Here is a 27,318-nt window from a genome sequence, read left to right on the forward strand (position 1 = left end):
GGAGGGAGTGGCTGACTCTGCCTGGACAGACTAGGAAGCTCTCACCCAAGTGGGGACAGGGAAACAAGGTCTTAAGGGGCAAGATACCTGCCAGGTGAAGGAGGGAAGGAGGACCATTCTAGGCAAGGAGAGCCTCAGAGAAGGAACAAAGGAGAGATTGGAAGTAACTAAGAAACTAGTGAGGTGTGAAAATAGACCTATAGATCCGGCATTAAGAAACTTTAATAGAAGACAGATTATGCTGGATTGGGACATGAGTAACAGTTTAGGACGTGGGGTAGGAAGTGGGCTCCTCTTTTAGGAAACGAGGAGTAGAAGGAAAGAGGAAGACCCACCGACAGGTTGAAAGAAGTCTGCAAGGATCAGGAACGTATGGGCAGTGTGTGAACCCTGGTCCTGTCCTGGACGCTTCCCTGGAGGGAACAAGGGGGGACCCCTGGATCACCTCAGGCACACACGCCAAGGAGGAAGTGATTCTCCCCAGAGCTGCTGTCCCCAACAAAATGAGCTTCTAGGACTCATACGGAGACACGCATGCAAGAAATGAAAACCTACAGTGGCTCAATTATTATTGAAAATTAACATATTCTGTCTAAGACTAAACTTTAAAGAATACTTGCATTTTATAATGTTTTAAAATATATAACCTTAATAGCCTGCCATACTTTTATCACATAAATGTTTTCTAACCAAAGTTGAAGATGAAAAGGAACTTTCAGGAACCGGCTACAGCACTTCTCTAAGAACAGAGGGTGGCTGACACTGCACCCGACTGTGATAACAGCTGGAGGGAGCCCCTGCCTGTTGGGGAGTGCCCGGCGCACCCCCAGCCTCTTCCCTGCTGTGGAGGGAGCAGGGATCCAGGTCACTGCTGACTTAGCTCTGACTCTGCCTTGGCTCTCACCAGCTCTGGGCTTTTTTTTCAAGTTGGTGGCTCTCAAGAGGTTTTGTTTTGTTTTAAATCAAATTTACTTTTCATATCTATTCAGAAGGGTGGAAACAGTCTAGGAAAACAGCAAAAATGGAAATTCCATTTACTCGAGTTATTTTTAAAAGAGGGAAGGCCCATACCGGCCCGCCTGCAGGAAGAAAGCAAGTTCGTATAATTCTGGGGGAGGAGAGCCCCCCAGAGAACAAAACTAAATGGCAGGGTGGGGTATCTCAGTGAAGAGAGAGGTGAGGCACAGGTCACTCTTGTCTCCTAGGCCTGTTGAGGACTTGAATTCACACTGACTATCTGGCTTCCTGATCCCCTGAAAGGCAGCAGCTGCCTCCCTAGCCCCTGACCCTAATCTCCATCCTCCCACTTGTCTGCACAGCTCTGACTAGCCCAGCCCAGGTTTGGCCATAAAAACTGCAAGAAAGCACATTTGTAGGGCACACCCAAAGCCAGCCTCCTCTAGAAAACTCAAAGAAAAAAAAAAAGTGTTACTTCATTTTAATCACAATTCCTATTTGAAAGCGGACTATGACTGCAGACTGAAGAGAGCTCCTAGGCATGGATGGAACAGCCAAGCTGAATAACCCACAGAGGTCAGCAAAATTCTGTGTTTGAGAGTCTTCTGAAAGGCTTCTCTTTGAACTCTCAAAAAAAACTATTTAAAACTAAACTTGAAGAAATGTTTTGATTTAGTTGGAACTTATCATGGAAAGCTTTATCTTAATATAAAACTGCTATCAACAGCACAATTTAAAAATTGACTCTTAAGAAATAGATTTGTATTAGGGCACACATGAAAATCCTATAATCACATGCTAGTAACCAAAGATGTACTATAATTGCCTGCTAATTACCATGGAAAACTACGGGATTAATATTAACAATATAGCAAATACATCCTGATACAGGGAAAGATTACTATGAATCAAAATTAAAGACAGATTGAATAAAAGCAAATGGTTGGCTTCATAATTAACTACAAAATTATATCAATAATGGTTACACTGGGCGTGACTGAAAAGTAATGATGCTTATTTTGACGTGCTTGTGGAATCAGTCTCATTACATTACAATCCATTCCACCCATTCTGAAAATGCAAAAATTGTGATGCTCATTATTTTGGAACATCTGCATTGTAAAGAGGTAAAGTAACTCAATTCTGTTCAGGAGAGAGAATCGTATGTGCATGTGCTTCAGTTTGTCTGTTGCAGCTTCTGGCTTTTATTCAATAAAGTTAATATTCATTGTTGAACCTCTTCTAATTTTCCCTCCCTGCTTAAAAGGGAACAAATAGAAAAATGTCCCATCCCCAGAAAGTGGTTTTGGAATTATCTACTGTTTGAGAACTTGGTGTGTAGTCTAGCTCATTTTGTGGTTTGTAATTCATTTCAAATATATTTTATTTTATTTATTTATTTTGTGTGTGTGTGAGGAAGAGCAGCCCTGAGCTAACATCCATGCTAATCCTCCTCTTTTTGCTGAGGAAGACCAGCCCTGAGCCAACATCCATTGCCAATCCTCCTCCTTTTTTTTTTTCCCTGAAGCCCCAGTAGATAGTTGTACGTCACAGTTACACATCCTTCTAGCTGCTGTATGTGGGACGCAGCCTTGGCATGGCCGGAGAAGCGGTGCGTCGGTGCGCGCCCAGGATCCGAACCCAGGCCACCAGTAGCGGAGCCCGCACACTTAACCACGGAGCCAGCCCTCAAATATATTTTAAATGGCTCACACTGCAAAACTGGATAACTCCACTGTGCACAGCAGTCTCAGGGAACTCCCACCCCGTTCTGTGTGTAGACCATGCCTCAAAATCCTTATGCTCCTGGCTGAACTCAGCGCTTGGCCAAGCTCCACGCACCCCGCACCTGGCCAGCTGCTCCCCGAGTCCCCTACCTCAGGGCAGGGCACCCACCTCGTTACAAGACCACGATTTTCTTCTGTGATCCCTTTCTTTCCCTTTATTCCCACAGTCATGGAAGGTCTATGAGTTCTAGAATGTGTCTCTCATTCTTGGGTCACCTTTGCATCTCCCCTTACAATTCACTCCTCCAGGTGCTCATCTTTCACCCACTAGAACTGGTCTCCTCACTGCAGTCTCTCCTTCACTTCATCCCATCCCCGATGCTGGCCCAGAATTACCTCTCGGAAATACAGATATCATCCCAGTGCAGTCCTGCTAAACATCCTCAATGGTTAATCCAAAGCCTTTGAAATCAAGTACTGTAACTCATTAAAGAGAAATGCCACTTCATCACAATATTCTATTTGCCTGTTAGGTCTGTACATTCCCCTCTATCTGTCCTTACCAGAATTCTGGGGGGACTGATATGTGAATGGAACACACCTACTTGGATGAATGATAATACTTTTATTATCTCTCTTACATATTCCTGGATCTCTAAAATCTACTCCATTCAACAATAGAAAAACATGGATTAGCTAAAAACAAGATACGCATGTTACACTTTAATATAAAAAAAGTATAAACACACACACACATTTGAATATCTCCCCAACAAAACTGCAAAATAAGACTTGATGGAGCCAAGCAGTGTTAGAGCGGCAGAGGGCAAGAAACTCTGAGCTGAATTACCCTCGACATCTGGTGTGGTGGTGTTCCTCTGCAAAGACCCTGGGAGAACATTCCCTAACATTCCACCTGCAGCTCTGAGCTTTGCCACCAGGACATGGGTGGCAAGAGGCAACAGCCCTCTAACACCTGGAACCTTCAGGCCTGGGGACCCTTAGATACCCTGCTGGGCCTGATCAGCCTCCACCAGGGACCTGGAGCTTCAGTGCGTGTGGCGTGGAAACAGCTTTACCCAGGGCTCCTTTGAGAGCTGAGACCAGCAAATGCCATCTATGCTTCATGTCCCTGTCACCTTAAGATTCCCCTTAAAAAATGATCCTTTCCTCAACTACCAAACACTTCTCTCATTTTCTCAACCCTGTTGACTCAGCGCTTCCTTCCTTCCCTGACTCTGTACTTGTCGAATCAGTTAACGCTCCAGCCAGCATGTACGCGAGTTTCCACCCCTCCCATCTTTGCTAACAGCTTTATTGGACTTTATAAAATAATTTGTCAATCTCGTTTTGGTTTCTCTGTCTTGATTCCTGTACCCGAGCACATGCTGTTTCCTTGGCTTGCAGCACCCTCGCCCAGCTTTTTGACCCATATGTTCTTGTTATCCTTTCCGAGGGTCTCAGAAACCTCTCCTCCAGGAAGCCCTCCTCTTAGCTGCCACTCAGCTGTGTTATCTTAGCCTTTCGTCTTCTTGCCTCCAGACTTGAACAGTTGGAGCACAGGGGCTCTGCCTCAATTACCTCTGACTCGCCAGTTTCTAACAAAGGGTCTGGCATGTTTGCTGAATGAGTGTGGAATAACTATGCCTTTCCACAAGCTGGTGGTAACTAATAGGGATCAACGCTAACTCCATGTCCCGGTATAAAGGGGCTTTCACACTCAGAGATAAGCAAACGACAGATACAATCTAAGTGGCTATTTCAAACAGAAGGTAGAATTGGCACAGGAATGCTCCTTGGGCTGCAGAACGTAAACTTATTTATGACCTGGAATAATTGTTGTTTTTCAACAAGCTCACAAGAAGGAACTTGTGAGACTTGGGCAACTGGCTCTTGTGCTTTGAAACACAGCAGAATCCACTTGGGCCAGGGTTGGCTTGTTTTACTTATATCAAGTAAGAGCTAATTGCTAACGTTTCCTTTCCCCAAAAAATAGTTTATGGCCTAAGGGACAAGAAGTGCATATCTGAACTGGCTCTCAGAAACGTCAGAACTAGCAGCAGCCAAGAGTCTCACCACCCAGACTGCGAAACGTTCTTCATGTCTGGAGAGGAAGGGGCACAGGGAGGAGCAAGGTCTGCGCAAGGTCAGTAATGAATGTCCCCCATCACTTCACATGAATCAGCGCCCGGTGGGGCTAAGAACTATCTAGGGGTTGAGATACGAAGATGATACACAGTGGAGGGAGGACACAGAAGAATGAAAAACAAGGGCTGCAAACTCTGGCTTCTTGGGTTCCCATCCCACCTACGCCACTTACCAGGTGTGTGACCTTGGGTAAAATTCTTAATCCCTCACTATCTTAGTTTATAAACAACAAAATGAGTTGTTTTGAGGATGAAATGTTTGTGTATGGCGTATAGAAAGAGCCTGGTACATAGAAGGCAACGAACACATGGGAGCTGTTATTAAGACACGGTTCACTCCTTCGAGATGCCTGCCTTCTGCCAGTGTAATAAGAGTTTCATCCACACATTTGTTAATTCGTTCATTCATTCATTCAGGAAATATTTATATTTATTGAATGCTCACTACATCTCAGGCCCTGTGCTAAGCATTGGGACTAGAGCAGGAAACAAAACATTCAAGTGTCTGCCCTCATGAGGCTTACCTTCTAGCAGAAGGGAAAAAACAATAAGAAATAGCAACATATACATGAATAACATGCTGGGTGGTGATAGAGGAAGGGATCTGGAGAGTGACGAGGGTGTGGCGTTTAGGTAAGGTGATAGGGAAGGTCTCTCTGATAAGATGACAAGAAGTCGAGGCCTGAAAGAAGTGAGGGAACAAGCCATGCAGGTGCAAGCATTTGGCCAAGGAGAGATGTGCGTGATGTGATGCAGGAACGGCCTCACCAGGAACTCCACTCAGGGCACAAGGTTGGGAGCTGAGGCTCCACGTGCTCTGAGGAGCAGCCTCCTTCCTGGGCCCTGGGCCCTCAGGCTCCCACAGACAGGACTCATCGGGGACACCGAGGGTCCTCTTACCATTAGGCAACCAGCACTGAGGGGCTACTCAGAGGATGAAGAGTATGTGGAAGATGAGGAGCAGCCTCAAAGAACAATGGACAGTCTAGTCCAAGTGAGACAAATTTATGCGAGGAAAGACAGAATGTTCGTCAGGCCTTATTATTACCATGTACAAGAGGCTACAGAGCAATCCTTGAGCATGAGTGTGGAGAGGATGCTGAACGAAAAACATAACGCCACTTATTAAAAGTCACGAATCTCAAAGATAAAGCATATGTGAGTGTGTGCACACATGCACATGCGTATAGGGTTATGTGAGTGAAGTGTGAAGGCAGGCAGGAGGTGATGAAGAAGAGAGATAAGATTTGAAGTCCTATGAGATCTGAGAAATCTTTCTGCTCTAAGGAAAGTAAACCTTGTAACAATATCAAAGTTGACCCAACAGGTATGTCAGTAAAATGCTTTTAGTATTTGCCTTATTTGGACCTAGTCCATATTTCTATCTAATTACTCCTCTCATTTTCTTGGGTAATAATTATAAGGTTACCTTTTCAGATAAAATAAAATTGTTCCTCTACTCTATGCAGATTGGCTACAAGGCAGGTTAAGACAAGCATTCCCAAACCCCTTGTCCTAGTCAGCTGGTCTCGGAGGCTCACTGTCTGGCCGGGGTGAGGAAGACTGTTCTCACCCCAGCTCTTACACTAGTTATCTGAGGACAGGTCACTGGGGTCAGTGAGGCTCTCTAGGCCTTAATTTCCTTGTTTAGTAGATAAATATGTTTGACTAGTTAATAGAACATGTGTGTGTGCGTGTGTACGTGTGGTGTAGGTAAAGAGTGGCATAATCATTTTGCAGGATAAACCAGTAATTAGTTTCAATATGTTCTGTGGTGAGTCTCTAACCCTGACCTAGTCACCAACCTCTCTGCCACTGGTCAAGGGGTTCTAGCAAGGATGAGGTGGAAGGTCTGAAAAATCCATCATTGCAGTGTGTAAGAAATCAAAGCAAACATCCTTTTTTTGTGTGAGGAAGATTAGCCCTGAGCTAACATCCATTGCCAATCCTCCTCTTTTTCCTAAGGAAGACTTTCCCTCAGCTAACAGCTGTGCCCATCTCCCTCTACTTTACTTGTGGGACGCCTACCACAGCATGGTTTGATAAGCTTTGCGTATGCCTGTGCCCGGGATCTGAATCTGCGAACCCCGGGCCCCCGAAGAGGAGCACGTGAACTTAACCACTACCCCACCAGGCCAGCCCCAGCAAACATCCTTTTAATGGCTCAGTAATACCATCTGACACTCAACATGATGGGAACCTTCACTTTGCCTGCACTAACTGGGACTGCAGCCTCTTGGTCTGCAAAATGGGGTAATAAAGCCAATAAACGAGAAATTCCTTATTGCTTACGGAAACAGCATGTAAAGTATTAAAATTACTTAGAAATGTATGTATTACTGTCTGTGTTTTTAAGTAATTTCTAGAAATTTTAAGATCCATTCTCTGATATCCCCTGCTTTGCTCTGTGTCTCAGAGGTTGATTCCTGCAAACTGCATTTGCTAGGGTCCTGTGCCCCCTGGCTTCAGGGTCAATTTGGCCAGTCAGAAGCACTGGTGGGAGAGTGAGAGATAGGGAGAAGCCAGGGCACTCCTTCTCCTCCCTCCTGGCGTTGAGAAGCGTCTCTGGCAGCGATTCCTCTGTGAGTCTACCTCCTCTGGGAAGGCTGCTTCCGCGGTGGTCCCAGCTTCTGCTGAGGCAGCCCCCACCGTGGTTCCAGCTCCCGCTGGGTGGCTCCCCCATTAGCCCTCACCTCCTCCCTTTGATCTCAGCTCTACAAGTAACAGCAGCAGATTCCTGCTGTTGCTCATCTCTGCATTGCCTCATGGTGCCTTCAGCCCTCCCAACCTTTGCAATGAAATCCCTCCATGGAACCACTTGGCATGGGCTCTGCCTTTCTGACTGGGCCCCGAGTCCCATCCAGAGGCTACAGGTCTCTAGGGAACAGACCTCATGTTTAGGAGAATACAGACTGGAGAAAATGTACTCGGCAGATTCATTTCTTCCTGACTACCAGGGAACGTCTCTCAACAATTTCATTTGCCTGACCACCTGGTACTACTTCCACCAGGTGGGTTTTGGGGCAAAAGGAACACTGGACGGAGAATTACAGAACTAGAACTCACTATCTAGTCATGCGACCTTCACAAGTACCTTAGAGCCAGATGAGCCTGAGGTCATTCACGTCACAGGGGCATAAGAGTTCATCTGTCCTGCCTGACTGCCTATAGGCTCAAACACAGGAGGGCATGGAAACATGGTTTGGAAACTGACATGGTCCTTGCAAATCTAAATGTATTACAATTATTATATGAGAGACAGTTGATTTTCACAGAACAAAAAGTGCTTTGCACTCAGCTTAGGCTGATTTTGATTTCTCAGGCTGATTTGTACTAAATGTACTAACAGAGGAGTAACAGAGGAGAAGTGCACAGAATAGTGTTTGGCACATCACAAGAGCAATGTGGGTCCCGGCTACAATTCTGTGCTGGGCTCTCCCTGGCACCGTGACAACGTGTCAGTTTACCAAAGACCATGCAGGGAGGTCCAGGCCAACTTACCGATGTCGAGGACCCTCTGCTTTGCTGTGTGCTGCCGCGAGTGCCAGTACTTCCAGTATTTCAGCTGTTCATCCCGGTTTTTGTCTTCGCTGAAGACCACCATCACCACGCTCTGCAGGGGGAGAATCACAGATCTTACTTTCTGTTCAGTGCCTCTGTTGCTTCACACAATCTCCAGTTCTGGAAGTTCTACCAGTGGTGTGCTTCTGTAATGTTGTATTTCTTGCTTTACAAAAGCCCAGATAAGCTCAGTTGTATAGTTTATTCTGTTTAAAATGGGCGTACTTAAAAAATGACTGAGAAATGAGAAGAGGACATAGAAAAAAAGAATCCTACATCATTTTTACCATGAGTCGTAAACAACCAGATTAACCAATTACCAGCAAATTTATTATTTTGTGAGGTAAATAAGAATACCAAAAAATTATTTTCTTGTACCAAAAACAAGCACATTTTTGAAATTTCATACCATTAAGCACAGAATTTGGTGCCATTGGTAAAGGAGCAAACACCTGTTTCTGGCCTAATTAAGTGCCTCAGGCTGGAATACTGAAGTAATGAGAGAAATACTAAAAGATGAGTTCATACTGATGAACATAGATCTAAGCCACAGATATTTCATAAACCAAAGATACAAGGTCAACTTTGCTATTTATTTAAACATGTAGATGTACTTTGAAAATGAGCTTGAGAAACTAATTATATCTTGTAGAAATAAGAATCCAAAAATCTCTTTCAGTTCTAAATTATAAACAGCCTCGTTAAACTAAATATACATTAATTCACTGTCATTTATGAGATGAAGAAGGTACCCAAAACAAACAAACAAACAAACCGAAAAAAATCCTTTAATCACAGTATTAGGAATATGGCTCTCTCCCTCCCTCCTCTATATACAAAATACTTCTGAGACATTTTCCTACTATTCCAGAAGAATATTTCATTGACTCTCATTCCTTAATAACTTCTCCTTTGTAGCATTTTACACACTTGTAGTCATTTACTTAATTATTCAGTCGATAGCAATGTCTTCCCATTGACTTCTAACTCAGTGAGGACAGAGACAGTGTCACCCACCACGATGGCCCGGTGGTGCCTGACAAATGATAGATACGGAATAAGCGCCTATGGCTGTATCAATTCAAAACGTGGCTTATTCCCAATGTATGTGTGAACAATTTGTTACACAAGAAAGTAGATGTTTGTTAGAGAAACTAGTTCAGAAATTTATATCTGTATTATTCGAATTCACAAGCAGTGTGACCTTCAAAGGCATGGAGGAGTGGTGACGAGAAAGGGAACCACTGGCTGTGCTGGTGAACTATGAGCTCAGGCAGCTCTTTATTTTTCTCCTTCCAGCTTCCTCAGACTTTTCCATTTCTATGTAATAGTTTACTCTGTGGCTTCCTGGTATTTATTTCTGTCTGTTCCAAAGTAAAATTACATTTAAGGTAATTTTTTCTCTAGCAAATGATTAAATTAGCATAAATAATGGCATATTCTTAGTATGGAAATTTATTTCTTCAGTGATAAAGAAAAAGGCGGTTTGAAACTGCTATTACCAAGCCGGTGCTTTGACTTGGAATGCAAGACTGTTCTCGGAAATCAATGCTGCAAGGTTCCAAGCGCATCCCCCTTTCCTCCAGAGCTGAGGAGTAACAAAGATCCTCTCCGAGAGGCACCATCCTACTCTCCAAGGGTGTTAGATTGAAGTGCTTAAGAGAAGGAGGGCTCCTCGTTTTAGCCAAAATGGAAACAGAAGGAAATAAAATTTCCATATTAAAATACTTCTATGATTTCAATGAAGTAGAATTCTTGGAAAAGTCCCTGAACTCAAAACTGTCGCCATGGCTTTAGAATACTAAACACCCCCCATCTCTTCAGAGTGATGATAATGGTGTTAAGAGGCTGTATATGGATTATACACTTACCTGTAATTTATAAGATTTTTAAAAAAGGAAATTTATCCAGTGTCTTCTTACCAGGCATCCACATGTGAGAGTGTTGCATGTAAATTCTGGGATATATATCCAGAGATGGATCCCAGGCTAAAATTCTTCTGCCTTTTCGCCCTCCATGCTACTCAACACAAAGCACCTTAGTGGTTAAGAGAACAGGTCCAGGAGTCTGACTGCCTGGATACATCTTGGTTCCCTCACAGTTTAGCTATGTAACCCTCGCCAGTTACTAGCTTCTAAAAGGCCAAGTTTCATCCTCCATAATAATATAAAAATAATAGTGCCTATTTCCTAGGGCTGTTGTTAGTTTCAAATGAGTTAACGGATGTGTGGTGTTTAACATAGTACCTGGCACATAGAAGATATACTCAGTAAATATTAGCCATTATTTTGTGGCTCATCGTTGTTGTTGCTATCATTATTATTATTATTATTATTATGGCATCCCTCCATCACAGCCTTAACCACAGGGTGGGAACATACTGCCTCCCCTGGCGAGCACACAACACACTGAGCACCTCTCTACTTGCAACAGGCTCAGCCTTGGGCGGGACATCAACTCCACATCTTCCCCTTACTCTCAACTGCCCTGCCTCCTACAACTCTGGTCTGGGACTAGGACAGCCTTGGAGGGAGGAAGGCCTGCTTGATGGTGAAATGAGCAGCAATCCTTCCTTGTCTTTCTCATTGAAACAAACCAGAAAACCCAGCTATTTGGAGATCACCATTGCCATGATTTTACCAAAAGCTAGTAAGAGGCAAGTTGGCCAGCAGGTGCCCGGATACTCTTCTTTCTCGTCTACCTCATTTGCTACCTATGCATGGAAATCTGGAGTGCGGTAAACTCAGCACACTCTAGGCACAGCATGGCGTTTCTCTCTTAGTGTGCTGAAGAGACCAGGAGGAGCTAGCTAGGGACAAAATAAGGTAGGGTGGGCACCATGCACACAGTAACATAAATCATTTTACAACAGGCCAGGAAAGTCCTTCAACCTCTTTTCAGAGCTCTGCTATAATTCTCCTTTTCAGTAGAGAAGGATTACCAATTCTCTCCCTTCTTGGCAGTAGCAAGAATTCCAGAAGCTGGCAGGCTTCCAGGGCAGTTCCATTTCCCACAAATAGGGCTAACATTCATGAATGTGAAACTTCCTGCCAGTCACTCCTGGTGGGGATCATATCCTGCTTCACCCCTTGACTTCTGAGTAAGTGCTGAGCTGCAGAAGGCTTTTAAACAAAGTTGCAAAGGGCTCAGAGACAGAATGAATTCCATCCTCCTTTACAAAAGACAGCAGCGGGCTCTTGCCTGCCCACAAATATTTCTGACTTACAGATACTTATTTGAAAAATTAAGATCAATGGATTGAAAACGACAACAACCCCATAACACACAGGCAATGAATGAAGCCAGGGAAATTTCTTGGATACAGTCAGAAAGCATGTTCCAACCATCCAAACACATCCCTTCCCTGGGGTTTATTGGTTACTGATTAAAATGATAAACTACAAGCCCATAAGTTCTCTTGCCCCAACTCTCTGACTTTTGTTCTAGAACTATTTCTTTTGGAATCTTTTCCGTGCCCTTCCCACAGGGCTGTGAGGTAGCAATTGCATTCATCTGATCCCTCTGCGCTTTATTAGAGGAATGAGGCCCCTACCCTGACTTTGCTGATCGGGTGTCGGAAGCATTTGTTGTCTCCGGTCTCGCTAAGCGTTATGGCATAGAACTGTCCTTTGTTGAGGTAGGTCATGGGGCCCTCCCCCTGCTTCTGACGGAGAGATTTGGTGGCTTCCAGGGTGTACTGAAACGTGCCACTGTGAACAGAAAGCAAACAGTGGTCAGGCTCACTTGGACATTTCCGCCTTTCTCATCAATTTCACATCGATAGCATTTTGTATGAATATTAACCAATATTTACTCTATTTCAGAGACAAAACACAGCATATGGCAAAAGAGATGAGACCAGACCAAAGGTCATTGCTAGTACAATGTATACAACATTCCTAATAGTGGCCCATAAACCAGATGGTTTAGACGGGGAGAAAGTCCACGATGGGCCTGTCCAGTTGTGCAGTGCCTCGCCAGGAGAGCCTCTGTGAGGTCTTAGCTGGCAATCAGCAATGCCCGAAGCTTAAGAATTGATAGAATTTGCCACTTTTATCCTAGCAACAAACCAAAGGTGTGAATGCTTTTGTTTGATTCATATACATATCTGATCTTCTTTTTGTCTAACCAAGATGTTGCAAATAGCTATATCCCACTTTAAAACCTTTCAAAATCTGAAAATCTAAAATTCAAACATTCATTACTGAGAATCTAGTTCCATAACTGGGAGGATTCTGTTGTTGTTTTTTTTTTTTGTTTTTTAAGCCTGCAAAAGAACTCACAACAACATTGCTGCTCTAAGTCAGGGGTTTGCAAACAATGGTGCATGGGCCAAATTCAGCTTGCTGCCTGTTTTTGTAAATAAAGTTTTATTGGAACATGGCTATGCTCATTCATTGATATCTTGTCTATGGCTGCTGCTACTCTACAATGGCAGGGCTGAGTAGTTGTGACAGAGACTGCATGGCATGCCAAACCTAAAATATTTACTATCTACCTAGTTGCAGAAAAGTTTCCAGATCCCTGCTCTAAATAATTTCCCTAATATTTTTAAAATATGATTTAATTTATAAAATAAAAACATTTATTTTCCCAACTTTGAAGACTATATCCATTGTTTAAGATGAGTAGCAAGGAAGAACCACAATCTTTTTTAACATGTTCATTCAGAAATATTTATTTCTGCTACACTACAGGATGGCACACAGTGATGACCCAGTAACAAATGCTTTGTGTGTTTTCTGAATTATCAGAAGCTCTTTACTGGATCTATCTATTTTTTTTAGCTCTTTAATTTCATAGTCTTTGAAGGGCTGTGGGCAAAACTGACTCTCCAAGTTTGCCTCTTAAAATGGTCTACTTTCAAGTTTACAGGGGACTCTTGCTTTCTGTTAAATATTTCTGCAATGTTTGATTTTTTTTAAATTTTACAGTGAAAAAGAAATTTGAAGGGCAAAATAACATTACTCTTACATGATAAAAATCTTAGGCTTAAGCTGATAAACTAAGCAAATTCCAGAATACGTGTCTTAGAACAAGGTGGGAAATAAATCATTCAAGACAGAACCAATTTCATTGTCATTTTGCCTGGAAAAAGCAATTTCAATATAATCATTGAATCATAAAATTTGAGACCTAGACAGGATATTAGGAATCGCCTAGACCAGTAGCTTGCAACTTGTCTAGGGCACAGACTGCTTAAAAAACATGAAGAAAGCTATGAACCCCCTCCCAGAGAAAAGCACCTATGAAGATAAATGATTTTAAATATAATTTCAGGGGGTTCATGTCCCCCACACCTATCACAGGATAAGAACCACTTTCCTCATTTCACAGCTGAAGAGAGGCTGAGAAACTTGCTCACTCCAGTGGACAATGACAGCAGCAGAAAGAGAAACCAGGACAAGTGACTGATAGATCAATGCTCTCTTCACTGGCCTGATAGCTGATTACTTGGTGATCTGGATTTAGAGCATGCAAACTACATATGTATTTCCACATTTTAGAAGGCAATTTGGAACTCTATCTTCTCCACCTCTCCTCTCCCCCTCACCACCACTACACACCCAGATTTTGACTAGCGTGATCTGGGGAGGATGACTGGGAGCCATCATCCAGGTTGGAGCAAGACCCTTAACGATCAGGAGGATTTCGAGTGGAACAGAGAGAATCAAAGAGAGCCATACATGTACAAGCAAAGGGGCAAGAAATACAGTGGAAGACAAGGTTTCAAGTGAAAAGGGACTTGCACATGGAGGGCCCCGACTGCCTTCATAAGGAATTTGTGCTTAATTCTGCCTGAAATGGTGAAATCACTAAGTTTTGTAAATGGGAGAGATCAATTCATTTCTTGCCATTCTCTCCTGTCTTCAGGCATGCCTACGACCAAGAGCTTTGAACATCAGGCCCCTCTATCTGGAAGGGGTAATCATCCCTTCTTAATCACCTTAATCATCCTTCTTTCCCTGGAAAACGTCTGCTGATAATCTTTCAAGATCCAGCTCAAATGCCACTTCCTGTGAAGCTTTGCCTGGCCCCTGCCCCCCCAACACACACACACCTCCACACACACCCAGGCCTGTAGTCCTCTCAGCTTTCTGTTTATATATCTCCATAGCAGGACTTATCATTTAGCAAATGTATTGCAATTTGTCCATCACCACATTTGTCTCCTCCAAAAGTTGATAGGCCTCTTGTAAGGAGAGGTTATATCTTATCTCCAATCCCTATCACATTGCTGGTACATGGAAGGCACCAGAGTGTATGACAGCTGGTAGCTAGATATGTGCAAAGTGGAATGGAAGAGAAAGGAAAGCGTTGGCAGAGAGATCAGTTATATCACAATAGTTCAGGAGAACATGAACAAGAGTAGGTTGGAAGGGACAGGACAGGTAGACTAGAACATTCAGCACTTGGCAAGTGCTATGAAAGTGTAGCAAGAAGGCAGGAAGACCCTTACACCTCTAGAGGGGGTGGCTAGGAGGATGGTTGCATCATTAGCCACAATAGGAAATAAAAGCAGAAGACCAGATGTGAAAGAAATAGAGAAGGAAGGAAAGAAGAGGAAAAACAAAGATAAAGAGTTCCATATGCACATGTTGTGTTGGAGGCCATGTGTTTGAGGTTCAGAGGAGCACCTAAGAAGGGAGGTCTTGCCAACAGGACAAAGAAAGAATACAGGCCTCAGAAAATTGGTCAAGACTAGAAATAGTAATTTGGAAGTCATTGTGTAGAGAAAAGAATTTTCTTTTAAAGGTTTAAAAGTATAACTTGGGGATACATTTAAAGGGTTATTAGTTCATCCGTTTCTAGGGGCATCTCCTGGTGACCTACCTTGATGTCTGGTCATACATGTACTCCTCAGCGCCAACTGAAGCACTCCGAAATTTCTGCAAAATTTAAAAATCATCAAAATTAAAACAAATTGATGAGTCATTATGCCAAAAAAAAAAAAGTGACAAATATATCCAAACTATTTTATGCTTTAGAAAAGAAAATCATATAATTTTTGGTATTATGTTTTCAACTATAGTGAAAATAGCTGCCACTTGTGCACAGAACTCACATAGCACCTGCACACTGAGAATTACACTCGACAGAAAATGCATTTGTGCTTTGTATATTATTCACATGTCCGCATTCACATGTCTGCAGGTTTCCTAAAGTGTTTGCAGGTACTGGAAATTGTTTCCTCAAACATATAAAACACTTTTTTTACATTTTCTATTATCTCCAACACTATTCCAAAGCACAAATTCTGAGTTAATAGAACACTAACTACGGAGAGGCCACATAGCATAGCATAAAGCAGTAGAGTGGTTAGGAGCATAGTTTCTTGAGCAAGACTTTCTAGGGTCAAGTTCTAGCTCTTTTACCTGCTGCCTGTGTAAACTGAGGCTAGTGCCATATGTTCTCCATCTGTAGAATGCCTACTTATAGTGATTAGAAGGATTCAATGTGTTACTAGAAGTGAAGTACTAAGAACAGTTCCCAGTACACAGTGAGCTCTATATACGTGTATTAAATTCTATTAGGCAGTAATCACTTGACCATATCCAGCATCCTTCTCTGAGATCTGCATTATCACAATATTCTAAGAGTAAGTTTTGGGGGGAAACTCTAAGTCTTAGTATTACACGTGGAGAAGCGTGGGTCTAGAGATGTTCAGTTGTTGTACATTTAGTGCAAGTAGGATCCACTTCGCTATATTTTAGAACCTTTTCCAAAGTAGATGCACAAAAGCCCTATGTCTTGATCCTAAAGTGAATATAATAGAATACTGATGAAAAGCATTTGGTGGACCAGACACAGCTGATCCTTCCACTGTGACCTTTCTTCTAGTGTCTGTTTATGAAAAACAACTTTCCTGCCTCTTGTTTCTCTGCTATAAACTTCCATTCTTTGACCAGCAGTTCAAAGGTTTCCTTCTCAGGAAAGGGTTACTCACAGATACTCTCCAAACTTTCTTCACCCCTAACCACAATCTCTAGAATTCAGTGTACTCTTACATCACAGTTTATGTGTACATACATATGATCTTCCTTTTTATTCAGTCTTATAAATTCCTTGTATCCAAGAAAATGATTTGCCCTTCAAAGTTGACCCAAATGCACCCCAGGGACGTTTTACAAATACTTGTTGACTGGCTCAATAATCATGACAGAGAATCAAAGATACATATTTTTACTTCTTTTGCAATCAATCAATCAACAAAACATTCAGTGGGAATTTTCTGGGGCTTCACCATCTGACTGGTGTTAAGAGAAATACAAAAAATATATAATACACTATCTTGGCCTCAAAGATATAAAAATTGGTCGAGGAAATGGGTAAATTCACACGAAAAACAACAACAACAACAACAAAAGAAACTAAAATAAAGTAAATGACTAGATATGAAAGCATATGTTGAATCATTCATTCATTCAGGTGTCCTGACTGGAAAAGCACAGAATGTGTGTTGCCAGGAAAGGAAGATCAGCAAAATTATAGGAAGATTTCATGGAGATTGTGAACTTTGCTCTGACCCTGAGAAGCTAAAGAGAACCTAGATTAATAGAAGAAATTGAGAGAAAGTAATCCAAGTGAGAAAGGACCACCATGAGTCAAGACAAAATGATGGGTACAAACGTGGTGCGTATATGGGGCCAAGGACATGGGCTGGACCTGATTATGAAAGGAGGACCTAAACATTTACAGTGGCCACTAGCCACATGTGCTGAAGGTGATTAGAATTAAATAAAATGAAACATTCAGTTCCTCAGTCAACCAGCCACATTTCAAGTACTAAATTGCCATATGTGGCTAGTGGCTACCATATTGGATAGCATAAAAGAAAATTTCTATCACTGCAGAAGATTCTATTGGACAGGGCTGATCTGTGAAAAGGTATTTACACTTAGTATAATTAAGAATTAGGAAATTTTGGAGTAGGAAGGTGGCATGAAGAAAAAGGCATTTAAAAAAGTGACTTTGAGATAGGGAAGATGAATTTTCAAGAACTTCTTTGAAGGAGTATGCAGTAACCCATAACAACACATGGTGAGCCAGTATTAATGAACTAGGCCCTGAACGAATTTATTGGCCATGCCATAGAGCTCTGCAGCCTGAGGGATATGCTAGCCTACTAAAACATATTGGACTTATAAATTCTACAGTTCTAATTCCCCCGGTGACGTGAAAAGGTATGACATACTGTGATCGTTCAGACTCAAAGAGACTGTCAACTATATGCTGACTGAAAGAATCTTACTCCAATAACATGAGTGCATGTGGACAAGGACTATGAAAATATAAAAATAGTTTACATGTTACCAACATGGATATTACTTTTCCTCAGGTTTAAAAATTTATGCTTATTCTGTTACATTATCTTTATAATTATAAAAAATTAAATGTATAGTCTGCCTGGAAAACACCACAATCCTTTAGGAAACCTGATCACATTGATGGGTCACATGGCCCTAAATGATTTAGCGTTAAGAATTAGAACCAAGGGGCCAGCCCGGTTGCGCAAGCTGTTAAGTGTGCGCGCTCCGCTTCGGCGGCCCGGGGTTCACAGGTTTGGATCCTGAGCATGCACCGACACACCACTTGGTAAGCCATGCTGTGGCAGTGTCCCATATAAAGTAGAGGAAGATGGGCACGGATGTTAGCTCAGGGCCACTCTTCCTCAAGAAAAAAGGAGAGGATTGGCATTGGATGTTAGCTCAGGGCTAGTCTTCCTCACAAAGAAAAAAAAGAAAAAAAAAAAGAATTAGAACCAACATGCTTGGGTCATTCTGGCTAGAGTTACCAAGTTTTGTAGGACGCCAAGAGGCAGGCAGACAGCCAACACTGTACCTTTCTGTGATTTGATGTGGTGTATCTATAGATTTCTTAATGATGGAGAAAAAGGATAGTAAAGAAGGTATGATAACATCTAATTTATAGATTACACTTAAAGGACTGTAGACATCAGGCAACATTAGAATATTATATTTAAGTTTTTAGTATTAGAATTCTAGTTTTTTTCTTGGGTGGGAGGAAAGAGACATCTGCTAAAAATCTACTGCAAAAAGATAAATGATATAGTTAAACAATTCCATATCTTGCATCAGCCACCAATTTTTTAGGTCTTGTTATTCATTTATTCATTCATTCACTCTTTCAATAAATATTTGCTGAGCATCTGCTTTGTATCAGGCACTGCGCTAGGTGCCATGGGTACCATAATGAACAAAAAGAGAATAGGTCCCTACTCTCGTGGAGCTTCTGGTCTAGCAGGAGAAACACAGTAATCAAATAATCATTCATTCAAAAACTTACAAACTGTGTGCAAGCACTGTGAAGAAGAGCAACAAAGCTCTAGGAGAGCACAGCACAACTGAGAAAGTGCAAATCAGTCCCCCTGACAATCAGCCTCGATGGTCTTAACAGAATGGACTTCCAGTGGCACACTGACAAGGCCACCAGAAGCTAAGCAATGTTTCCAACAGGACACCAGAGACAATAACACAGCTACAAATGTGAATAACAACCCCCCTTCTGAGGGATTGCTGGTTTCTTAGTAAAGACATCCTAAATCCTGCTTTGTTCATCACATCTCCTGAACAGTGATTACCCAGTTTCCAGATTGCCCCAACATCTTGACATATCCAATCCAGAGCTGGTTGCCACTTCCATAATCCCTACTTAGACTCATCCAGTAAAAGCCCTAACACTATAAAGATCTCCTCCCAACTCTCTTACTGAGTTGTTGCTAAGGGTTCCCTGTTGAAGCAGGCTAAAGAAATGTAACTTTGACCACAGAAGTGTTCATGGTTGTCTTTGGCTGGTGGACTTAGATACAAAGAAAATTGACTCTACTAGGAACTTAAGGCAGAAGACACGGAGGACTTCCCTGAGGAAGTCACACAGGAGGAAAGGTGTGGAAGGTGATGAAGAATATTCTAGGACAGAGTTGTCCAAGAGAACTCTGAGTGAAAATGGAAGTGTTCTATATCTTCACTGTCCAATATGGTAGTCAGTCACTTGCCACATGTACCTAGTGAGCACTTAAAATGTAGTTAGTGGAACTGAGGAACTCAATTCTTAATTTTATTTAAATAGCCACATGTGACTAGCAGCTATGGTATTATGCAGCACAGTTCTAGAATATGGAGCAGCACGCACAAAGGTCCTGAAGCAGGAGGAAGCATATCAAGTTCCCAGAACTGAATGGAGCCCAGTACAGAGAGCACAAGGGGGAAAGTGGTGCAAGACGACGGGAAAGGCAAAGGAGAAGCAGAATATGTAATGCCTTGTAAACCCGTTAAAGATTTAGATCTTAATCCTAAAAGCAATGAGATTTAAGTGAGGGGGTGACACGATCAGATAAGCATTTTTCATAAGAACATCCCAGGTACAGTGTACAAAAGCAGACAGTATTATAGGCTGGAGAGAAGGATAGCTTGGGCCGCTATGGTGGAAGCAAAATGGAGACAAATGGATGGATTTCGGAGATATTTAGACAGCAAAATTGATAGAATTGATAATGAGGGATGAGGGGAGGGCAAAGTATTAAGAAAAAATCCTGGTTGCTTGAGAAACCAGAGGAATGAAGGTACCACCCACTAAGGTGGAGAACACAAGGGAAGACTATAAATTAGATTTGGATGGGTGGAGAGTCAAATAAGCAGTTGGATATAAAGGGCTGGAGCTCAGAAGAGAGGACTGGGCTGGAGAAAAACATTTGAAAGTTTTTAGGACATCATGATAACTAAAGCTGTGGACACGAAGCCAAGAGCATTTTCAAGAGGCAAGAATGATCACAGCATCAAGTGGTGCTGCAAAGTGATAGCTTTAACAGCAGTGGAATTTCCATAGCCATTCTATTCATGAAGTGGGCGGATGACCACCATGATTCTGAAGAATGGGTCATCCAATCTCATCAAATTGACTATACAGAGAGAAACCTCAATCCTCCTAAAGTATAAAATGTATATGCTAGGAATGTTCCCAAATTTGCTTGATGCAAAAACAAACTAATAAAATGATAGAAGTTTGGTGGTACCACACGCACTATATCATATGTTTAAAATAAACATAATAAAACAGTGCATTAATCACAAGTGAAGCCATGTTCCAATTTAGTACTTTAATCAATATTTTAAAGATTTTTTTCTTTAAATTTATGGTGGGAAATGGACTCCCAGTTAAAAATTAACCATGTTGTTCAGGGTTTAGATTCAGATAATTTCCAGTATCAGTCTACAGAAATATAAAATCAATGGATTAATGAACATGTGTCTATTGGGTATGACAAATATCATTCTCCACTTTCATTTCAGGATTCTCTGCAAACTATGCTAATTTGATAAATAATAAAACAGGGATTGAATTATGAAATACACGGTAGAAGGATCTGGTGTCACCCATAAATAGTTCTCATTCCTGAGCACATGGGAGAACTAAACTTCTCAGCCCTCTTGCAGTTAGGTAGGACCGTGTGACTAGTTCTAGCCAATGAAATGAGATCAGGAGTGACATGTATCACTTCCAGGTCTAAGTATTTACAAGTCAGTGTGCCATCTTCATGATCTCTCTTCCCCAGCTGCGGTGACCCTGGAAGCCACATATAGAGATGATAATGTCATAAGATGGAGAAAATCTCGATTCCTGAGTCATTAATTGGAAGAGAGGTCTGCAGACACGTATCAGGATTATTATTAGCAAGAAATAAACTTTTAGTGTATTGAATCACTGAGATCTTGGTGTTCCTTTATTTCTACAGCTAGATAGACTAATATTAACTGACTTGTACAAAATCATAATACAGAATAAGCAAATTCTTCCTTCTACTTTGATTCTTATTATGACAACATATGTATAATTTTTCTATAAAAATTCTTTCTTCCATCTCTTAAGTTTTAGGTGTTTCCTAAAACCATTCCAGGTGTTATTACCACCCTGATTTATATTTATCAACTATACTCGTTGCTTATTAGCTGTGTGACCTTTGGCCAAGCTTCTTAACCTCTCTGAACCTCTGTCTTTTCATCTGTAAAATGGAAAAAATAACACCTTCTTTGCAGAGTTGTAGTAAGGATCAGAAATAAAAAGTCTAAGCCACAGTGCCTGGCACAGAGTACTACTCAAGAGATGGCAGCAATCATTATTTCTCTTTGCAGATATAGACAGATAATAAGTTTCTAGAGGACAGAAACCAAGGCATGCCTCTTTCTGTCCTCTACTCCCACATCTAACACAGTGCCTAACACCCATATAAATAAACAAATATTTACCAAGTGTTATTACCAAGAGGATGTACAACAAAATATTAAAGCAATAGCTAAAATCAATCTATTAAAGAATTATTTTAATGCTACCACTGTCTTAAAAAATCCCAACCTAGGGGCTGGCCCGGTGGCGTAGCCATTAAGTTCACACACTCCACTTCAGCAGCCCGGGGTTCGCCAGTTTGGATCCAGGCCGCAGACCTACTCATCACTCATCAAGACATGCAGAGGTGGCGTCCCACATAGCACAACTAGAAGGATGCGCAATTATGACACACAACTATCTACTGGGGCTTTGGGGGGAAAAAAGGAAAAAAGGAGGAAGATTGGCAACAGATGTTAGCTCAGGGAAAATCTTCCTCAAAAAAAATTCCCAACCTGAGTTGAATCAAACTGCTCCCTTCTCTGATACCACTACACACACACACACACACACACACAGAGGAATCAGTCTCTAATAGCAAACGAAACTTGCTAATTCAACAAGGGTCCTAGACATTTTAATAGTTTGCTTAAAAGAAGTACTAAATTTTAGACAAATTTTCTTTAGTGAAATTTACTTGGTGAAATTACTCTGTACTCACCTAATCTTATAACCAGTTGGCAATGCCATGGCTGTAGATCATTCCATTTAATTTACATCAGATTGAAATACAATATGCAATGTAAATACTGATTTCCAAGACTAGGAGAGCAGCTAAACCAAATTCAGTGGGAATAATCTTCACATTCAGTTTCTGGTAAGTTACCTTCTCAGCCACTTCAAAATAAAACCCAAAATACAATAGCTTCCTTTCCACAAGCCTCTTTATCTACAACACAAATACAACTGATAACACATCCCCCAAATAGCATGACGGTTCTGTTGACATTGGACCACATCCATGGACACTTCTGTGACTAATGTAATATTTATACACCTGTGAGAAAAACATCGATGGCAACACTGTAGTGAAAAAGCATGTACCTGATATTCCCATGTGGAATGATCTGGTTTTCCTACAGAAGCACCCCAACTGCTTGAGGACAAATCACATATTCAACAATACCAAAAACCCTACGAGATCCCTTGCTTAGTTTAAACAAAAAAAAAAGAAGTTTGTTAACTATTTTGAGCAATACCGCACAGGAAGCAAGGAAGCTAACTTTAACACTATATTTTTATCACAAGGACATTGAAAGTTTGATTATAAAGCTACCAGAACTCAAGAAATATGGTAGCCTCTTAAGGGCAGGGAATTTATCATGTCTCGCTCTGCTCCTTCCCCAATTTCTTAGCATACAGCAGGCACTCAGGAATGACTGGGGCCAGGAGCAGAAGAGTAGCTAGTGCCACTCGTCTCCCCTAACTCCCTACCAACGCTGCAGAGAGCTGGTCCCGTTTGTTCCTCTTCTCCCCATCCAACAGATAAGGAATATCTAATGACATAGATAAAAACACTCAGCTCTAAAAAAAAAGTTTGGGTGAGTCACTGTGTTAAGCAATGGAATCACTGAGATCAGAAGGCCCCATAGTCTTCTCTGAGAGTACAGAGGTACTGGCTAAGGATGTAGGTCCCGGAGGCAGACAGTTTGTGATGAGTCTCATCTCTGCCACTTACTGCAGTATGACCATGGGCATACTTGTGTTCTCTGTGCCTTAGTTTCTTCATTTGGAAAATAGAGAAGACAATAATAGTAGCTGCTTCTTAGGGGTTCTGTGAGGATTAAATGACTGTATATCACTTAAAATGACGCTCAGCACATAGTAGTGCTCATCAAATGTTTAGTATTTTTAAACTTAGGGATGCAATCTCAACTCCAGGTACCCACATTTCGTCCCAATGGCAACTAAAGGGGCAGCAGACTGCAAGTATTTGGCATGCTGCCACCACACTAACTTCTCTTGAAGAAATTATAAACCACAAATTTTCCCCTTCTGCCATTGTTTTCTATTGACCCAGGTGGACTGAAAATTGGGAGGCCAATGACCATCATCTCAAATGCAGAGGCACTGCTCCTAAATGTTGAAGAAGCTGACCTGAACTAATAAAAAAAAAATGCATTATATATTCTGGGTTAAAAATTGGAGAGGTGATCCACAATTACACCAGTTCTATAAAGATCTCAAGGCAATTTAACAGAGACAAATTGTCTTTTCAACAAATGGTGCTGGAACAACTGGATGTCAATGTGGAAAAAAAACCAGACCTCAACCCTTCCCTTATGCCATATGTAAAAATTACCTCAAAATGGATCATAAACCTACATGTACAAGGTAAAACTATTAAAAGTCTAGGGAAAAAAAAAACAACAAGAGAAAATCTTTGTGACATTGGGTTAGGCCAAGACTTTTTGAACAGCATATCAAAAGTACAAACTATAAAAGAAAAAATTGATCAAGCGGACTTCCTCGAGATTAAATACTGTTGCACTTTGAAAGATATAGTCAAGAAAACAAAAAGGCTACCAGACTGTAAAACATATAACTGACTTCTCATTATTTAAAGAACTCTTACAATTTAAGAAAATGAAGACAAACAACCCAATTTAAAAAGTGGACAAAATATTTGAATGGACATTTCACAAAAGAAGTTATAGGAGTGGCCAAATAAGCACATGAAATGATGTTCAACATCATAGACATCAGAGAAATGTGTATTCAAAGCACAACGAAACACCATCACATATCCACTAAAACAGCTAACGTTAAAAAGACTGACAATCCATGTTTGGGTGAGAATCCTCATATTTTGCTGGTGGGAATAAAAATGGTACAGCCACCTTAAAACACTGTACACAGTACCTTATAAAGTTACACAGACATTTACCAGATGACCCAGCAATTCTAGTCCTAGGTGTTTACCCAAGAGGAAGGAAAGCATATGTCCACAGTAAATCATACACATGAATGTTCACAGCAGCACTATTCATAATTGCCCCAAACAGGAAGCAACCAATCGTCAACTGGTGAACAGATAAACACATTGTGATATATGCTTACCATGGAACGCTATTCAGCAATGTGAAAGAACAATTAATACAAGCAACAAAATAAGTGAATTTCAAAAATATTAGGCCAAGCAAAAGAAGACAACATAGAAGACTATATACTCTATCATTCTATTTGTGACATTTTAGAAAAAGCAAAACTATAGTGACTGAAGGCAGATTAGTGCTTGCCAAGAGCAAGGGAGAGGAGAGGGCTTCAAGTGCAGGGGGCTCAAGGAAACTCTTAGGGTGAAGGAACTTTCTATTGATTCTGAGGTTGATTACACAATCATATACAATTACCAAAATTTTCAAACTGTGCACTTCAAACGTGTGAATTTAAAACAAATAAGCAAGCAACGATCATGTTCCTGTAAATTCTACGGGCACATGAGAAGAATATGTGGTCTCTATTTGTAAGGTATAAAGTACACACACATATACACACTTGATTATTGATAACACAAATTCTTTTTTGAGTATCCAATCAGACTAGTTCTTAAAGAGTTATATTTTAAAAAAGAATGGACATGCAACTCGTCAGCTACCATTTGGAAGGTTATAAACTGGAAGAGATCAAGGTGAAAACTTTACAAAGTAGGAAGTTTCCACACAAGCATCTCTTCATTTCTCATAAATATTTAATTTTAAGACTAAAACTAAAACAAAGAAAGGAATCTGTCATCTAAGAGTCAAGAAAAATAGAAATATTCCTCCACACACATAGACCAATGGTTTATTAAAACCTGCTTATAGAGAAAGGTACAAACATCATTTTTTAAAAAACCCTAGACTTGCAATTTAATTCATTTATCCCACTTAAAAAGCAAATAGCGAAAAAAAAAATTAGCTGGGGGTTCTGGGTTTGGGTTCCAGCTGCTGAGGAAAGAGCGAGGGGCTCACCTCTGCGGCTCCGTCCTTGAAGCTCTCGCTGTAGGTGCTGTCCGGGGTGCTGCGCTGGTCATCCTTGAGGTAGGTGCTATGGCCCGCCATGGAGGGCACGCCATACTGAGTCTGTTCAAAGATAACCACGCGCTGCTCCTCACCGTCTCCCCGGGGATAGTGCACCGGCGGGGCCATGAAGACCGGTGTGAAGTCTTCAGCTTTCACCACCGTGATTCCCGACACAGGGACGACAGCTGCGCTCTCGGGGACATTCGTGCTGTACTGTTCCCGTTTTGAATTCTCCAGGTGGTCTTGATTTAGGGAAAGGTTCACGGGAACAGTCTTTAGGACCTGCACTCGGTTTTCTCCTCCGCTCAAATTACTCTGGGCTTCGCTGGTGCCAAGACAGTTTCTGTGTGTTTAAACCCGCCCCCGCAACATGATAGAATTAGAAAAATCACCATTTTGCAACTCCTAATAAAATAACTGATGCAGGAAATAATCAGTGGATGCTAATACCATTAGGGAAAAAGTTGATGGCGAACTTTTCAATGGAATGCAATGGATCTTTACATGACCAGCAGTAGGACAACTACTCACCTGTGCCTCCTGGTATCATGCAGTCAGCCCCACCTACAAAGAGTTATTGTGAAAAAGAAAAAACACTGACCCTAAATCTCAGAAACCTTCATAGCTAACTTACAGCTCTCAGAAATACAGGAGCTGAAAGAACGACTTAACATCAAAAAGAAACAGTCATACAGACCAGAATGTAGCGCATCTTACTGACCTGCTTTCTTCAATAAGTCAGAGGCGTGAAAAAAGAAAGAAGACTGGGGGCTTGCTCTAGATTAAGAGATTTAGAAGACATAACAATCAAATATCACGAGTAGATCTTGTTTGGCTCCTGATCTGAAAAACCGAAGAGGCATTTATGAGGCAATGGGATTTTTGAGGTGATTGACTATGGACTGGGGGTTAGGTACTATTAAGGAAGTACTGTTCATTTAGTTAGGTGTGATAATCATTTTGAGATTATGTAGTAAAATGTCCTTGTTGATTTAGATACAAATCAGAAGTAGTTAGAGGTGAAATGACATGATGTCAGGGAGTTATTCTAAATGCAACTGCAATAAAAAAAGGAAAGACGGGAAAGAGAGACAAAGTAGGGATTAAGCAGATGTAACAAACAGTCATCGCTGGTGAACCTGGAGGACGGGATGGGTATTGGGAGGTTCATTATTCTATCCTCTTGTGGATATGCTTGAAAGCTTTCAAAAGAAAAAGTTTTAATATAACTTTTAAAAAAGGCGGGAGCAGGATAATAATTTAAAAGGAGGGAGTGGGAAAGATATTTTTCACTGCTCTGGGGGCTCAACTCCTTGCAGGAAATATAAGATAATAAGAGTTTATCATTAAACTATTTTCACTAAATTGAGAAATACCATGAGCTCATTGATATCCTTAGCACTGATTTACTTCCAGGGCTTAAGAAAGTGGTGTAATTGGGCTTATGTAAAACCAGGTCTCTCAGATCTCAGACCTCCCGGCTGGTACAAAGAAAACAGAGAGGATTTAAAAAATTAATTCTTGCCGGGCTAGGATGAAATACTTTCATTTACACTATAGAATTCCGGGACAGAGCAGAAGCAAAGAGAATCTCGTTCATGAAAGAGTATTGTTGATAGCAAAATGATTTCACTAGCCAAGTCCCTGTGGTTAGTAAAATTTGGGGCCACCTCTCACTTATTTATGAATTATTCTGAATGATATAGAGAGAAAATACATGTTTTGCATGGAGCCCTGTCTTCT

At 41.3% G+C, this 27,318-nt stretch overlaps 1 protein-coding gene across 6 annotated transcripts in view; it reads right to left on the reverse strand.

Moving 5' to 3' along the window:
• Positions 1–27,318, reverse strand: part of GRHL2 (grainyhead like transcription factor 2) — a 160,175-nt gene that overhangs the window by 75,375 nt on the left and 57,482 nt on the right. For all 6 annotated transcript variants that reach the window (XM_087447570.1, XM_014788095.2, XM_014788094.2 and 3 more), the window contains 4 exons: positions 25,525–25,918; positions 15,227–15,282; positions 11,946–12,102; positions 8,333–8,444 (listed from right to left, as the gene is read on the reverse strand). In XM_087447570.1, the coding sequence (XP_087303696.1) occupies positions 8,333–8,444; positions 11,946–12,102; positions 15,227–15,282; positions 25,525–25,918 (719 nt within the window). The remainder of the gene's footprint in view (positions 1–8,332; positions 8,445–11,945; positions 12,103–15,226; positions 15,283–25,524; positions 25,919–27,318) is intronic.

The sequence above is a fragment of the Ceratotherium simum genome, chromosome 23, assembly GCF_057802395.1.
Source record: "Ceratotherium simum simum isolate JZ-2026a chromosome 23, ASM5780239v1, whole genome shotgun sequence".
NCBI classification, from domain to species: domain Eukaryota; kingdom Metazoa; phylum Chordata; class Mammalia; order Perissodactyla; family Rhinocerotidae; genus Ceratotherium; species Ceratotherium simum.